This window comes from Primulina eburnea, chromosome 9, assembly GCF_022965805.1.
Source record: "Primulina eburnea isolate SZY01 chromosome 9, ASM2296580v1, whole genome shotgun sequence".
Lineage (NCBI taxonomy): Eukaryota > Viridiplantae > Streptophyta > Magnoliopsida > Lamiales > Gesneriaceae > Primulina > Primulina eburnea.
Window position 1 is genome coordinate 804003 of NC_133109.1, and position 17408 is coordinate 821410.

Sequence of the window (17408 nt, forward strand, 5' to 3'; positions counted from 1 at the left end):
ATTATTACTTATCATGAATTTGATAATGGTTAAGCAGCATATTAGATATATATTTGCTATTAGTTATTTTTTTTAAAATGTTAAGATCAGAAATAAATATAGAGGGGTGAATAAATTTTTCTCAAAAAATATTTCGCTTGAGTTATCAACACTGAAATGAAATTATTGTCAGTTGAGTTTTCAGTATGTCAACAATAAGAACGGTGCGGAAACAGACCGTATGAGATTTATTTGAACAAATAACTCGTCAAAACCCAGTTGGGTTATCGAATGAAAAATAAAGTAGGCAAACTGAAAAATAGATTGACATAAATTTATTTCTACATGTTTGGAAACTTCAATAATTTCATGTCACCCCTTATTCCTCACGAAAGGTTTGCATTAAAATACTTTGGTAGTTACAAGCAATTTAAAATTACTCACTTCAGTAGGACTTGACACCGCATAACTGAATGCAATAGACGCCACACTTGCTGAATTGGTACTCTGCCATTTTTTATTTGTTCGAGTATGCAAATAAATCACGAATACGATCCAAGTAATAAAAGCCCAAGTTTCTTTTGGATCCAAACTCCAATAAGATACTCATGCTCCGTTAGCCTATGCCACTCCAGAAAGAATTCTTATGGTTAAAAAGATAAATCTCAAACTAATAACTTGGTAAACTTCAATCTTAACTTGAGCAATACCACTGTTTTCTCTCAATTACACATATTTCATAAAGAAATTTTAAGCACAAATTAATCCTTAAATGATCATATAATAACTTATTGACATGTGCTTGCTCTTATTAGTTTGACTCACATAAAGTTTTCCAAGAAGATACAATAGATCAATTAATTCAAAATATTCAAAGAGTTGGAGAGTTTTTTTTTAGCTTGTCAAAATGTTATATCTGTAGACTTCATCTGCAACAATAATCTTTTTTGAAATCATATTTCATTTCCAAATACAGATGTCGTTATTGTCATGTCAACGTTCTTTCTGAGATGATCTGGCAGTGAATCCTAACATTTTGTTGAGAATAAGTTATTGTTGATACGAAACAGAGAATGTTTGGGCTGACTGATCGACTGAAATGAATTGTCAGTTAGGCTTTATCCGTTGTCCTTGTATCAATTTTCCTATCATTATTTCTATTGGACTAACAGTTTAGTTCGGTAGTCCTTTAGACTCTTAAAAACTTTTGCTCATGAATATTCCATTTTCTTATTGAATTCATTTAGATTAAGTTTTGTAATTATCCGTCGGAACAACATTCTTGTTAAATCATCAAAACTTACAATTTTCTAGATTTGATAATTTTAAAAATAATTGTCAAATTTAAATAATGTTATGCACTATTTGTTTATAGACTTCTGTTTTTTCAACAAATTGTTTATCAACATTTTTATAAAATACTTTTCCAAAAGAGTGGGTCTCATGTAAGACCGTCTCACAGATCTTAATATGTGAGACGAGTCAATCCTACTCATATTCATAATAAAAAAAAGTAATACTCTTATCATAAAAAATAATATAATTTCATGGATGACCCAAATAAAATATCCGTCTCACAAATACGATCCGTAAGACCGTCTCACACAAATTTTTGTCATTCTAAAAATATTCAATCCAGGCCTAGGTGGATTAAATGTCAGATTCGTTGTCCAATTTGAAGGAAAATATAAAAGCAATCGGTGCCAAGTTTTTACCCAGAACGAGCCGAGGAGGCTCAGAACCGAGCCTAAAGGCGGTAACATGACAAGGCAAGATTCCCATAATAGGGGCCTAATCTGGGTTGTCCCTGTCAAACCTAAACCCGACAGGTTTCATACGACAGCAGCCATCGGATTCACCCCTTGAGCGGTTGTCGCGTGCCGCATAGCCCACACTTCCACGTGTTATCACCACACTCACTTTGACTGAACAAAGAAATTAACCATCTTCCACACTATTTATTTTTTAAAAAATAAAAATATAAAAATTTATAATAAATAAAACATACTAAAACAAATAAAAGTTTATGTCAACTAATATTTTATTAAATATATTTACAGATAAAATTAGATTTTTTTTTTATAACAATGAGAAAGACGGTAAATAAAAAATTATTTTATTTAGAATAGAAATCTACTATCAAAATAGTAATTCTTCTAATTTTTTATATATACATACATATATTTAGTTATGTTTTTGTACTTTTTTGGTGATATAAGTAAATATTGTATCAACGTTCAAGTCCCGTCAGTAGTACGGACAATTACATTATATCTTTGTATATATTCAGAACAATATTATACTTATATTCTCAAATATATATTAACAATTATACCAATACATCCAACTAAGACTTTTAGCAAATTTTAATTTATACAGGGATAAACGTAAAAAATAAAAATTAGGAAAAAATAATAATTTTGTTATAAAAATTGTATAAAACTCTATATTTCATACAAGTCGATTTAAATACTTATGATAAATGATATAATTAAAAATATTACAATGACATCTAAAATTTTGACCATAATAATTTAAGAAAAGAGATTACTATATAATTGTCTAATTTAATGAATGGAATGGGCCCCACCTGCCAGCGTATATTACTAGATTCCTCATGTCGATCACATTTTCTTTCTATAAATCTACCTTCAGGCTTCGTGTTTCACCTCGCCCAGGCTCTGCAAACCGAAGCGATTCTGTGAGGCCTATCGAATTCTTTGTTTCGCTTCTGTCAAATCCTCCCCCCGCCAATATTGCGCTCGTTTTTTCTTTCTTGGTGGCTATTCTCTCGAACACTTCGCCGCTGTAGATAACAAGAACACTGCTTAGATTTAGTCACCCACCTACCTCACAGAGTTTTTCTTGTTTATAAGCTACTCCCTTTTCGCTTTTTAAGTTTTACTTGTTCGTTTCTTTCAATTGGGTTTGCTTTAGAATTGGTGGATTTCGATAGATCTGATCGGTTCGCTGTTGTGGGTTTGTTTGTTGGGATAAGTGTCTGAGGCGGTGTTTTTGGTTCGGTGGAAGATGTCGGTGGCTTCGGGATCTGGGGTCCGAGTTAAAGGCGGAGGACTGATCTCGCCGGTGTGCACGCCGAGCCACCAGCTTAATGCGGTGGCGGCATTGAGTCGGAGAGGGAGGATTCCCCGAGGATTTGGGGCGAAGAGAAGTGTGGGTCTGGAGAAGAAGTTTTTGTGCGGTACGAGTCTGCGGAGTGCTGTTTCTTCTTCTTCAGGTGCAGGTTCCGGCTCGGAAAGGTTGCATCTCTGGCAGACTGATGGTCCTGGCCGAGCTCCGAAGCTGCGTGTAGTTTTGAAAAATGCACTGTCTCAGGTGCCGGAAAAGCCACTCGGGCTTTATGATCCGGCTTTTGATAAAGACTCGTGTGGTGTTGGGTTTGTGGCCGAGCTTTCCGGTGAAAGTAGCCGTAAAACGGTACCTATCATTTCTTGTTTATAATATGATGATGACTAAAGATTCTTATTTTATTTATTTATTTTATTTCTGTGCGTAATATTTTACGATTATTTTTTGTTTTTCAGGTGACCGATGCTATAGAAATGCTGGTGCGCATGTCACATAGAGGTGCGTGTGGATGTGAAACGAATACTGGAGATGGAGCTGGAATTCTCGTGGGCCTTCCAAATGCTTTCTACAAAGAGGTCAGTTCCTCTTTTAAAAAAAATAGTTGCAGTTTCAGTTCGTCTCTTAAAAAAGATGAAGTTAGAGAATGCAACTTCAATTCTTCATCGTAGAGTTATGCAGAAGTTAATATTATTACTTTTGTTTTAGAAAAAAAATTGCTGCTTGTTGCTATTTTATTTTAAATTTCAGCTTTAATGTAAAGTTAGATACTTAAATGTCCCGGACTATTGAAATTTCTAGAAGGGACAGGTGGAAGTGTTGAAGAATGATTTGATCTGTATTACTTTACAAACATAAAGTATATATTTTTTTCAATTATGAGTTATGTTGCTCATGGCATGGGGTTTTATGATATCAGGTTGCGAAAGATGCCGCCTTTGAGCTACCCGCGCCTGGTGAATATGCAGTTGGCATGTTCTTCTTGCCTACTTCAGGCAGTAGGAGGGATCAGAGTAAAATTATATTCACTAAGGTACTGAACAAAGTTCTAAATTTGAACTTTCGGTACTTGAGGACTAATTTTTGTTGCTTTCTAACATTATCATAAATTTTCTGACGGATCTTTGTCTGATTGTGTTGTAGGTGGCTGAATCACTTGGCCATACAGTTCTTGGGTGGCGACCAGTCCCCACAGATAACTCAGGATTGGGCCAGTCTGCTCTGCAGACTGAACCCGTAATTGAGCAAGTTTTCCTTACCCCAACTCCCAGGTCGAAGGTGGATTTTGAACAGCAGGTAGAATACTGGGCTTGAAAGTGGTATAATTGTAAATCACTCATGGATATTATATTTCTTTATCTTTCACTAATTCCTTTGTGTTCTTGTAGATGTATATATTAAGAAGGGTTTCCATGGTAGCCATCCGAGCTGCTTTGAACCTTCAACATGGTGGAGTCAAGGACTTCTATATATGCTCTTTGTCATCGAGGTTAGTTTCATACAGTTCATTGGGTACTTAATTGCACTCGTTGAGGATTTTGATTCGACTTATTTCCTTTAACTTTTAGGACTGTCGTCTACAAAGGTCAATTGAAGCCTAACCAGTTGAAGGAATACTACCATGCGGATCTTGGCAATGAAAGGTTTACGAGCTACATGGCCCTGGTAAATATTTTATCCATTCTCTGTTTTTCTATGCTGACACCATACTTCGACAACCAACAGCACGGGAACAACCGATTAACCAAAGCGATGCAAGGTTGAGGAATGACTTCTGAGGCATTGAAGTATGAATGATCTCTTAAGTTCTTCCGCACCCTTGATTACTATTTGGTTTTGGATGCCGGATTGGATTCTTTGGCCGAGTTGGTAAGGAACCTAATATGAAGTAAATAATGTTTGTAGAAGCTTGGCATGGTTCTGGCTATGATCCGTATTAATGATCAAAACCTGTCTTACTGTGGGGAAAAATATGTGTTTGGCCTAGGTAGCCTAGGGTTCTCTCTATGATTGGTATCGACAACTGCTGATCACACTGTTGATGTGCCCTGTACGCAATTTAGCTGTAGGCTTATTTCATGACACAATGACATGATTTCAATTCATATTGAAATAACTGCTCTTCTGGATTCTGTTACAGATACACTCTAGGTTTTCGACAAACACATTCCCCAGCTGGGATCGTGCTCAGCCAATGCGTGTCCTTGGGCACAATGGGGAAATCAACACGCTTAGGGGCAATGTCAATTGGTGGGTGGTTTCTTCCATTTTTAGTGCTTTCTGTTTTAGCCTCTGTCAAGATAAGATTGGTATTTGAGATTCGCAGAGCTGTTGCCGTAGAAAAGTAATTATTTGTTGACAAGCATGAACATTTTCTTGTCGAGAATGTTTAAATATTGTGTGTCCTTCCTTGGGCACAATGGGGAAATCAACACGCTTATGTCAATTGGTGGGTGGTTTTTGTTCAGTTTTTAGTGCTTTAGGTTTTTGCCTCTGTCAAGATCAGATTGGTTTATGAGATTCACAGAGCTGTTGCCGTAGAAAAAGTAATTATTTGTTGACAAGCATGGACATTTTCTTGTCAAGAATGTTCAATTATTAGGAATGTATATTCATTTTGTGTAGCAATCAGCTTCATTTAATCTGAGAAACTATTTTCTGATTTTGTTCGTTAAAGTAGGTGTGTGATTTGCCATGTTATTTCTTTGCGATGGCTATCTAGAATTTTGATGATAAACACAAGTGAGAAAGTCATTGGCATCCATTTTATTGGTTTTTTTATGTAGGATGAAAGCTCGTGAAGGTCTTCTAAAGTGCAAGGAGCTTGGCTTGTCAAAGACGGAGATGAAGAAGCTTCTACCTATTGTAGATGCCAGCTCGTCAGATTCAGGTTGTATATTTGCCAGAAAAAATTCTTCTCACACTTGCTTCTAAAAATAGCTTTTAATGTGTGTGGATCACACAATTAATATTTTTTGCATAATCTGCAGTACCGTAAGTACCAGTGTCATTAGTCAAGCTGCTACCATTAGTATGTTTTGGATACATATCTAATTGCCTTAATCAAATTTTAGGTGCCTTTGATGGTGTGCTTGAGCTTTTGGTTCGAGCTGGTAGAAGTCTCCCTGAAGCTATAATGATGATGATTCCTGAAGCCTGGCAGAATGATAAGAACATGGATCCTCATCGGAAGTCCTTCTACGAATATTTCTCAGCTCTTATGGAACCTTGGGATGGCCCTGCTCTTATATCATGTATGTCTTTGTAGATTCTCCTGATTTGAATTTCCATTTTCATGCCATGCGTTATATCTTGCTTGGTTTATATGTAATTATAATTTACAGTTACTGACGGACGGTATCTTGGAGCAACCTTGGATCGGAATGGATTACGTCCTGGTCGCTTTTATGTGACACACAGTGGGAGAGTTATTATGGCAAGTGAAGTTGGAGTGGTTGATATTCCCCCAGAGGATGTCTCCAGGAAAGGGAGACTTAATCCCGGAATGATGCTCCTCGTGGACTTTGAGAATCATGTTGTTGTAGATGATGAAGCCTTGAAGCAACAATATTCACTTGCACGGCCTTATGGTGACTGGCTAAAAAGGCAAAAGATACAATTGAAAGACATCGTTGAATCTGTTCGGGAATCTTACCGTATTCCTCCTCCCATAGTTGGAGTTGTGCCGGTCAGCACTATTTTCAGTTTCTTGAATGCATTTTCCACCTTCTGGGGCAGTTACTTTTTTTTATCTGTTTTATGCGTTGTCGATTGAAAAACTTTAATTTTCTTTCATGATTTAGTATGAGCAAAAATATTGTGATTTTAGGTATCTCCCAATGATGAAAACATGGAACACATGGGTATTCACGGTTTACTGGCTCCACTAAAGGCATTTGGGTATGTCATATTTTAACTTGCTTGTCCTCGATGCATCTTTCGCTATTGGTCCTTGAAGGAGTGATTGTTGACCTCCATGTGCAGTTACACGGTTGAATCTTTAGAAATGCTGTTACTACCCATGGCAAAAGATGGCATGGAGGCCCTTGGGTCTATGGGAAATGATGCTCCACTGGCTGTGATGTCTGATAGGGAAAAGCTTACATTTGAGTATTTTAAGCAGATGTTTGCTCAGGTCACAAATCCTCCAATCGATCCCATTAGGGAGAAGATAGTTACCTCGATGGAATGCATGATTGGTCCTGAAGGTGATCTCACAGAGACTACCGAAGAGCAATGCCATCGTCTATCGTTAAAAGGTCCTCTGCTATCGATTGATGAAATGGAAGCAATAAAAAGAATGAATTACAGAGGATGGAGAAGCAAAGTTCTGGATATTACCTACTCTAAGGACCGTGGTAGGAAGGGCTTGGAGGAGACTTTAGACAGGATATGTTCTGAGGCACATAATGCAATCAAGGAGGGCTATACTGCACTAGTGCTTTCTGACCGAGGTACGACATCAAAATTTATCATTATTAATGACGCCTTGTTTTATTTTATCATTATTTTTTATGTAGTTCACTGAAAATCCAACGATGTTTTATCCATGGATTTATGCAGCTTTCTCAACAAAGCGTGTTGCAGTAAGTTCCCTTATGGCCATTGGTGCTGTCCATCATCACTTAGTGAAGAAGCTTGAGCGAACCCGAGTTGCATTGATTGTTGAATCTGCTGAGCCCCGTGAAGTACACCATTTTTGTACACTTGTAGGATTTGGTGCAGATGCAATCTGCCCTTATTTGGCTGTTGAGGCCATTTGGAGATTGCAAGTTGATGGTAAAATTCCACCCAAAGCAACTGGTGAGTTCCTATCGAAGGATGAGCTTGTCAGGAAATATTTCAAAGCCAGCAACTATGGCATGATGAAAGTCCTTGCCAAGATGGGTATATCGACTTTGGCCTCATACAAGGGAGCACAAATCTTTGAGGCAGTGGGCCTATCATCAGAGGTGATGGAACGATGCTTCACTGGAACCCCTAGCAGAGTTGAGGGTGCCACTTTTGAAGCCCTTGCACAAGATGCGCTCGAGTTGCATGAGCTGGCTTTCCCAACTCGTGCGTTGCCACCTGGTAGTGCTGAGGCTGTTGCACTCCCTAATCCCGGCGATTATCACTGGAGGAAAGGTGGTGAATTGCACCTGAATGATCCTCTTGCCATGGCAAAGTTGCAAGAAGCTGCCAGATCTAACAGCGTGGCTGCTTACCAAGAATATTCTAAACGCATCCAAGAATTGAACAAGTCCTGCAATTTACGGGGACTTCTGAAATTTAAAGAGGCTGAAGTAAAGGTTCCTATTGAAGAAGTTCAGCCAGCTAGTGAGATTGTAAAACGGTTTTGTACTGGTGCCATGAGCTATGGTTCAATATCATTGGAGGCACATACAACTCTAGCTATTGCTATGAACAAAATTGGGGGAAAGTCCAACACTGGTAAGCTAATGCCGCTTTCTTAAAGATCGTTTTGATGAAATGCCATTAGTGAAATTTTATGCCTTGCAAATGAATTTACAATTATCTGTTGTCTTTTAGTAACATCGAATTGGATTGTGTTTGCTCTAGTAGCTTTTTCTAGTTATACTTCTACAACTTTTTGCTTGTCTTGCATTTTTCTCTTCACATTTAGAAGGCGTGTGTCCTCTCCTCTGCCATGATGTTTTTATCGCATTCTTTTTTTTTGGGGCATATAGGTGAGGGAGGTGAACAACCATCTCGAATGGAACCGCTTGCAGATGGTTCAAGGAATCCAAGGAGGAGTGCTATTAAGCAGGTTGCCAGCGGCAGATTTGGAGTTTCTAGCTATTATCTGACAAATGCTGATGAGTTACAGATAAAAATGGCTCAGGTATTCTTCTCACTTTCTCTCTCTCTCTCTCTCTGTCTCTCTCAATATAAAGATGGTACGTCATGTATGGGCTACCATCCTTTCAATTAGAGCAAAGGATCATTTTGTTTGTAAATTTACTTACATGGATACAGACAACGCCATACACGCAGAGAACCTTTTGGTGTATTTGCATCATTTAGTGATACGTGCAATTCATATTTGGTGAGAGTGTTTTACATCATAAACTTTCTAAATAACTTTTGATTGTTTTGCTGACTCTTTGAGATTTCATTGTTTCAGGGAGCAAAGCCCGGTGAAGGGGGTGAACTTCCAGGGCACAAAGTTATTGGAGACATCGCTGTCACTCGGAATTCTACTGCTGGCGTGGGGCTTATCAGTCCACCTCCTCATCATGACATTTATTCAATTGAAGATCTTGCACAATTGATTCATGACCTTAAGGTAGTTCTTGATACTTGATCATGTTATTTACACCGCCGCAGTTGCAATTCAATGAAGGCATTTGATAATTGATTCTTTTAATGGTGATTACTTCTCATTGTTATCTACTTACTGTGTCAATGGTAATTTTACTCTTACAGAGCTTGTTTTATAGTTTTTTTGCCCAATAAACTTTCTGCAGAATGCAAATCCTGGGGCTCGTATTAGTGTGAAGCTGGTTTCTGAAGCTGGAGTTGGAGTGATTGCAAGTGGGGTTGTTAAGGGTCATGCTGATCACGTCTTAATCTCTGGTCATGATGGAGGTACGGGAGCTTCGAGATGGACTGGAATCAAGAGTGCTGGTCTTCCTTGGGAGCTTGGTCTTGCAGAGACCCACCAAACATTAGTTGCTAATGATCTTCGTGGTCGAACTGTTCTTCAAACAGATGGCCAACTTAAAACTGGAAGAGACGTGGCTATTGCTGCCCTTCTTGGTGCAGAGGAGTTCGGTTTTAGCACAGCTCCTCTCATAACGCTGGGTTGTATCATGATGAGAAAGTGCCATAAAAACACTTGCCCTGTTGGTATTGCCACACAAGATCCAGTTCTTAGGGAAAAATTTGCTGGTGAACCAGAACATGTCATCAATTTCTTCTTCATGCTAGCAGAAGAAGTGAGGGAGATAATGTCTCAGCTTGGATTTCGAACACTCAATGAAATGGTCGGCCGCTCAGACATGCTTGAACTGGATAAAGATGTTGCTAACAACAATGAGAAGCTTAAGAACATTGATCTTTCCTTGTTACTTCGGCCAGCTGCTGATATTAGGCCAGATGCTGCTCAGTATTGTGTGCAGAAACAGGATCACGGGTTGGACATGGCTTTAGATAACAAACTTATAGCATTAGCCCATCCTGCCCTGGAGAAAAGTCTTCCTGTGTACATTGAATCACCAATCTGCAACGTAAACCGAGCGGTTGGAACCATGTTAAGTCATGAAGTGACAAAACGCTTCCATATGGTGGGACTTCCTTCAGATACAATCCATGTCAAACTAAGTGGAAGTGCAGGTCAAAGTCTTGGAGCTTTTCTCTGTTCCGGCATCACTCTTGAGCTTGAAGGCGACAGTAATGATTATGTTGGAAAAGGCTTATCAGGTGGAAGAATTATTGTGTATCCGCCTAAAGGAAGCACATTTGATCCGAAGGAGAATATTGTCGTTGGAAATGTCACCCTGTATGGGGCCACTAATGGAGAGGCTTACTTTAATGGGATGGCAGCAGAAAGATTTGCTGTTCGGAATTCTGGCGCTAAAGCAGTAGTGGAAGGTGTGGGGGATCACGGTTGCGAATATATGACTGGTGGAACTGTCGTCGTGCTTGGTAAGACTGGAAGAAACTTCGCTGCTGGTATGAGTGGAGGTGTTGCCTATGTTCTTGATGTTGATTCGAAGTTCAGAAATCGGTGCAACTCTGAGTTGGTGGATCTTGATCCAGTAATTGAAGAGGATGATATTTTGACGCTCCAAATGATGATACAACAGCATCAACGTCACACAAGCAGCAAATTAGCGAAAAAAGTTCTTGCCGATTTTGAGTCTCTTCTGCCCAAATTCATCAAGGTCTTTCCTCGTGATTATAAACGAGTTCTTGCACGCAAGAAAGCTGAGGAAATTTCAGAAGCAGCTTCAGAAAAAGCTGCCAGGGAAGCTGAGGTGCAAGAAGAGGCAGAGTTGATGGAGAAAGATGCTTTTGAAGAGCTTAAGAAGTTTGCAGCTGCATCTGTCAGTGGAAAATCCAGCCAGGTAATTTTCTTCTGAAACCTTTTTACTACATTTTGTCTGGTAACTAAACCTAATAACGAAACTAACTATTGGTGTTAAAAAATGCCAATTAATGAGCATGCGTATGACATATAACTAAAATTTTCTGGGATGGTGGTGCATTTAGTTATTACGACAACTCTTCCAGACTCCCTATTGCTCTAAACTTTATAATTGAAAGGTTACACTGTCTTTGCCTAACTTGCACGTATTCTTTTACCAAATTCAGGAGACTTTTTTTTCATCCATCATCTTTCTTCCGAGTTGCGACTTTTAGTGAATTTTAACTTGTAAAATAGTTGTTCTTGTTTGTTTGATTACTGACTAGCATCCATCAATCAAATTTATTCTGAGCGGTGACTTTTATTGAATTTTTAGCTTATAAAATAGTTTTTCTTTTTGGTTTGATTAGTGATCATCGTTTCTGATTTGACAGGTTGAAGAAGAAAAATCAACGAGGCCAACTCAAGTTCCAGATGCTGTGAAACATAGGGGTTTTGTTGCTTATGAGCGAGAGGGTGTGTCATACAGAGATCCTAATGTTCGAATGAATGACTGGAATGAAGTTATGGAAGAATTAAAACCTGGCCCACTCCTGAAAACACAATCTGCTCGTTGTATGGACTGTGGTACTCCCTTTTGTCATCAGGTAAGATGTAGATTTCGCTTTGTCTAGTTTGGTTCGAGTAATTGACTTTTTTCTGAACATTGACTAGAGTGAATAAATAAAATATTTAAAAACATGCAGGAGAACTCTGGATGCCCTCTTGGGAATAAGATACCTGAATTCAATGAGTTAGTGTACCAAAATAGATCGCGTGAAGCGTTGGATCGACTTCTGGAGACTAACAATTTCCCAGAGTTCACAGGTCGTGTGTGCCCTGCACCTTGTGAAGGGTCTTGCGTTCTTGGTATCATAGAAAATCCAGTATCAATCAAAAGTATTGAGTGTTCTATCATAGATAAAGCCTTTGACGAGGGATGGATGGTACCACGACCACCTTTGAAGAGAACTGGGTATATTCTCTTTCCTCACGTTTTCATTTCTTCTTCTCTGATATTCTATAATATTGTCATCTAAACTTTCACCTTGGCATTCTCATAAATAGATTAGCAAAAATAAAAAAACAATCTCTTTTGTGTTGTTCAATAAGATTCTAATCGTCTTCACTCTTTCAGAAAAAGAGTTGCTATTATTGGAAGTGGACCTGCTGGTTTGGCTGCTGCTGATCAATTAAATCGGACGGGACACACTGTAACAGTGTTTGAACGTGCAGATAGAATAGGCGGTCTTATGATGTATGGTGTCCCAAACATGAAAACTGACAAAATTGATGTTGTCCAGAGAAGGGTCGATCTCATGGAAAAAGAAGGTGTCGACTTTGTGGTCAATGCTAATGTTGGAAAAGATCCCTTATACTCGATAGATAAACTTCGTGAGGAAAATGACGCCATTGTTTTGGCTTTAGGAGCCACAAAACCGAGGTAATACATGCGACTCTTGCAGATCTTGATTGATCATAAATAAAGCGAGAATTTTTTCATCTGTCTTAAAAATTGATTTATTTGACAGGGACCTTCCTGTTCCTGGACGAGACCTTCCTGGAGTCCATTTTGCCATGGAGTTTCTGCATTCAAATACAAAAAGCTTGCTTGATAGCAATCTTCAGGATGGAAAGTACATCTCTGCAAAAGACAAGAAAGTTGTAGTAATTGGTGGAGGAGATACGGGCAATGACTGTATTGGAACATCTATCAGGCATGGCTGCAGTAGCCTCATCAATTTAGAGCTTCTCCCTGAGCCACCGCGTACTCGGGCTGCAGGAAATCCTTGGCCACAGGTTTGATTGTTGTCTTCTTCTGCCATCTTATAGCTTTAGTTTTGAACTATTGACTATTGATCGCGCTTAGATAGAGAAGCCAATAGACACACTTCAATGGACATTTGATACAGAGTTTTGTTGTGAAATCTTGTTTGCTTCTCCAACACCCTCTCAACTGTTCTTTCATTCTGGCAGCAGCAAATGTTTGTCCTCTTTCAACTATCATTTCTTGATATGAAAAATAATTTCTACTTGTTTGTTGGCAGTGGCCCCGTATATTCCGTGTAGACTATGGGCATCAAGAAGCTACTACCAAGTTTGGGAAGGATCCAAGGTCCTTTGAGGTGTTGACCAAACGTTTCATAGGAGATGAGAAAGGAGAGGTGAAAGGACTTGAGATCGTACGTGTCCACTGGGAAAAGGACGCGAGTGGAAAGTTTCAATTCAAGGAAGTTAAAGGTTCAGAGGAGATTATCGAAGCTGATCTAGTGCTTCTTGCCATGGGATTCCTCGGGCCCGAATCGGTTAGTATTTGTACCCTGATAAATGGTATTCATCCAGACACGGTATATGTTTTGAGTTTATTTTGTCCAAATGTTCTCCCTCATTGGATTCGGCTCATATCTTATTAGATAATATTTTTAGCACATACATTAATATGTTTGGGCTTGATTCTTTCAGACACTGGCGGACAAATTGGAGCTGGAACGAGACAACAGATCTAACTTAAAAGCTGAATATGGGCGTTTCTCGACAAACGTGGATGGTGTCTTTGCGGCTGGTGATTGTCGAAGGGGACAATCTCTTGTCGTGTGGGCGATCTCCGAAGGCAGGCAAGCAGCTTCACAGGTCGACAAATACCTCATGAAAGACGACATAGAAACCGCCAATAGTGGAGCATTTGTCCAAAAGCAGCAGCAAGACAGCCACAGGCAAACAGTTAGGACATAGTTTTGTTATTTGGCGATGGAATATGGTTCTAAATTCGGAACCTATTAAATTTCATGGTTGGAAGTTTGTTTCTTGAAAGTGGGACTTAGGCATTTTAGGATATTCTGATAGCTCTTTTGTTCTTTTCTTCCCCTTGTGTTGATTAGTTGTAACAAAATGGGTGGTGTGGTGTGGTGTTATGTTGGCTAGCTTAGCCAGAATTAAAGGAAGAAATAATGTACAGTTTTTGTTTGTTCAGTGTCAGCTAGAAATAAATATTATTTGGAGATTTTCATCTACAGTTGACGCGTTTGAATGTTTATTTCCCGGTTGCTACAGTCATCTGAAAAGGTACAGAGTCGTCAATTTGGATTGAATCTGTCGATTTGGCTTATTCTACGTCACAATTTGTGGGTTGAGTTGAAATTTTGTTAACCCAATCAAAGGTGAATTATAAACGATAAATATAAATAATTATAAGGATTTTTATTTTTATTTTTTTGTGGGTCGACTCCATATGCAAATGTTTTTTTTACTTTATCATAAGAATTTATAAAACATTTGAGTAAAATATATATTTGATATTTCACATTAAGTAGGAGAAAACAATTGTTTTCATCTATTTGATAATTTATATTTTAGAGAGAAAAAAATCAAAAAAAATTTAATAGCATGTTGTCAAAATCCGGAAACTCAAATTGAAAGTTGAAATAATATATTATTTATTTTAAAAAAAATTAATACATTTTCTTTGATCTAACATTTACCGTGTAACATAAATCAATATAATAAAAAAATAAAAATTGGCATGCTTTAAATTTTCATTGCATTCCATAAGTTCAATTAAAATTGAAACAATATTTTTTTTCACGACTGGAACTTTTACTAAAATTTTACGAAAGAGTAATTATTCATTTTACAATGTCTTTCTAGTCATCTTTAGATTCTAGTATTTAATTTTAATAGATTTAACACGATTGTCCAACCAAAAATATTTAGAAAACTGTTAATTCAATTCAATAAAAAAAAAAATAAGTATATCAGTTTTTGATTCTAAATAACAATCACATTATTATTATATTACAATGATAAATAAATTATTATTCTTAGTCTATCATCCTAATCCAAACATTTTATCACAATAAACACTTTTTCGAATGTAAGATGTGATAAGCACGAATTATATAGCGTTTTAGGGTCTTTATTTTGTCGTATTCGAGCTTATCTGGCGTTTTTATTCCGGGTTTTGCGCTTAATTCGTCTCATTATGGCTATTTGCAGGTTTGACCAAAAGATGATAAAAGCCAAAGAAAAGAAAGAAAAGTCAAACTTCGCAAGGCCACGTCAGAAATACCCGGAGAAATAGGAAAAACAAGAGAAAGGGCCAAAGTCCAGACACATACACGGACCCCGTGCAAGGGTCCGTGTCTAAAGAAGCCAAGAGAATAATTTATTCGAGCCACTCCGGACCCAAAGACGGACCCCGTGCAGGGGTCCGTGTCAAGAAACAACCGAGAAAAGAAAATTGCGCGATCATCCGGACCTTCACCCGGACCCCTACACGGGGTCCGTGTCCAGCATCTCCCAGACATATAATTAAATCGCGACTACACGGACCCGAAGCCGGAGGTAGACACGGGGTCCGTGTACCCTAGTTTGAGATCAGATTTCGCGAAGATTTGGAAGAATAAAGGAAAGAAATTTAGAGATTGAGGGGGACTTTCTGGGACGCAGAACCCTTAGCAGCCGACTTTTGGGAGAAAAGGCGAAAAATTTCCTGACTCTTGAAGACGGTGACGGCTTGGGAGAAAATCGGGAGAGACGAGAGGAAATCGCGCGCTTCACACGCAAGACCCGCACATCATCACTGAGATTTTCTCTTCTCTTTTATTTTCGTAATTTCAGACATGAATTCAAACATTAGATTTGATTTTAGTTTTGAATTTATGGAGTAGTTTCTCTGTTGATCGGGACCACGATTGGGACAAACGATTGATTTGTTTATTCATTGGATCGTTTGATTAATAAAATTGTTTCTTGTTATTGATTAATATTTGCATAATTTTCATGCTTTTAATTTGGCCAATTAATTGCATGTTTGTTGTTTGATCTTGACTCGAAAGAAAATAGATTGAATTTAGCTTCAAAAATATTAATCAACACACGGTTAAATCGACTAGAAACAGTATTCGATTTCAGTGTGCGATTTTAGGCGACAGCTGCGATTCTATCATTGTTAAATGCGTTTTTGTTTAATTAAATTCAATTAGAAATAATTGGACTGTTAAATGAAAATAGGATTATAAATTCTAGAAATAGATTTATAATTAAATTAGAGAATTGCATCGTGACAGCGAATAACCTGTGGTTAAATTATTCCAGTGCGTGATAAAATCTGAGTTTGTTACCGTTGTGTGTCCCGGTCACTTTATTTAAATTCGAAAACCCCCGAGTTCCAAGCGTTTCTGTTAATCTGATTCTAGTCATCTACTTATCATAAATTAGTTCAATTTAATTAATTTAAATAATCATCAAATCACTTTTTATCGTTGCCTAGATTAAATCAAATAATAAATTCTTGGTACTTAAATAATAGTCTCTGTGGGATCGATACTTGGACTGTTCGTCCATTTACTATAACTTGACCTAGTCCGCTTGCTAGGATTATTCCCAACCGAAATCGTCGGTCAAGTTTTTGGCGCCGTTGCCGGGGACTATTTATTTAATATTAGGATAAATTATTTGTTTGAGACTAGGCTTTTATTCTTAGTTTTAAATTTTTCAGTTATTCTATTCTTTAGTATTTTAATTAATTTTGTTTCAGTTTTTCTTATTATATACTCTTTTGGGGCTTAAATTGTGCACTTAAATTTTTGATTTCAGGGGTTAGCTCGTGTTATATGAACCGTGCTCAGGACGTCAAAAATCTAGTGCCACTTGATCTGGAGATTGAAAGCACCCTTCGCAGCATCCGCAGAAATCGAAGGAACAACAACCTGTCTTTTGAGTCCGAGTCTGAAGCAGAACCTGAAATAGATCTTAAACCAGAATTCGAAGGAATGGTCGGAGAAGAGGATGAACGTACGTTGATGGAACTTCATCGGCCAGCATTTGGAGGTTATGGGTCTAGTATCATCCGCCCTACGATTCAGGCAAATTCATTCGAGCTGAAGCCAGGCATCATCCAGATGATCCAAATGCAAGTAAAGTTCGGTGGAGCACCATCTGAAGACCCCAATGCACATCTGGAGAATTTTCTGTCAATCTGTGATACGATCAAGTGCAATGGGGTGAGTACTGATGCCATACGACTCAGACTATTTCCATTCTCCTTGCAAGGAGAAGCTATGGAGTGGCTTCGCGACCTTCCAGCTGGTTCTATCACTACTTGGGATGGGCTAGTTGAGTTCTTCATGCACAGGTATTTTCCCCCTACTAAAATTACACAACTGCGAAATGAAATCACTTCATTTAGACAGAGAGATGGGGAATCACTGAA

General features: G+C 38.1%; 1 protein-coding gene across 3 annotated transcripts; it reads left to right on the forward strand.

Annotated features, from left to right (window-relative positions):
* The first annotated feature begins 2634 nt into the window (after nt 1–2634).
* LOC140840999 (glutamate synthase 1 [NADH], chloroplastic-like) lies at nt 2635–14205 on the forward strand. Of its 3 annotated transcripts, XM_073208151.1 has the most exons (22): nt 2635–3417; nt 3525–3644; nt 3986–4099; nt 4210–4362; nt 4455–4555; nt 4635–4731; nt 5207–5316; nt 5853–5956; nt 6141–6320; nt 6411–6754; nt 6896–6966; nt 7051–7520; nt 7630–8499; nt 8757–8911; nt 9194–9355; nt 9537–11138; nt 11593–11805; nt 11905–12173; nt 12336–12641; nt 12730–12997; nt 13246–13503; nt 13661–14205. In XM_073208151.1, exons 1-22 carry the CDS (start codon nt 3010–3012, stop codon nt 13928–13930), a joined length of 6645 nt encoding a protein of 2214 aa, XP_073064252.1. In that variant the 5' UTR covers nt 2635–3009; the 3' UTR covers nt 13931–14205. The 3 variants fall into 3 exon arrangements, with proteins under 3 accessions (XP_073064252.1, XP_073064253.1, XP_073064255.1); XM_073208152.1 differs by lacking the exons at nt 2635–3417; nt 3525–3644; nt 3986–4099; ... (1 more) ...; nt 4455–4555; nt 4635–4731 and adding an exon at nt 4743–5116; XM_073208154.1 differs by lacking the exons at nt 2635–3417; nt 3525–3644; nt 3986–4099; ... (1 more) ...; nt 4455–4555; nt 4635–4731 and adding an exon at nt 4743–4935.
* The last annotated feature ends 3203 nt before the right edge of the window (nt 14206–17408 follow it).

Coding starts and splice junctions, on each gene's coding strand:
- LOC140840999 (XM_073208151.1), top strand. CDS start 3,010: ATGTCGGTGGCTTCGGGATCTGGGGTCCGAGTTAAAGGCGGAGGACTG. Junction 5,317..5,852: donor CTTAGGGGCAATGTCAATTG/GTGGGTGGTTTC, acceptor TTTTTTATGTAG/GATGAAAGCTCGTGAAGGTC. Junction 8,500..8,756: donor TGGGGGAAAGTCCAACACTG/GTAAGCTAATGC, acceptor TGGGGCATATAG/GTGAGGGAGGTGAACAACCA.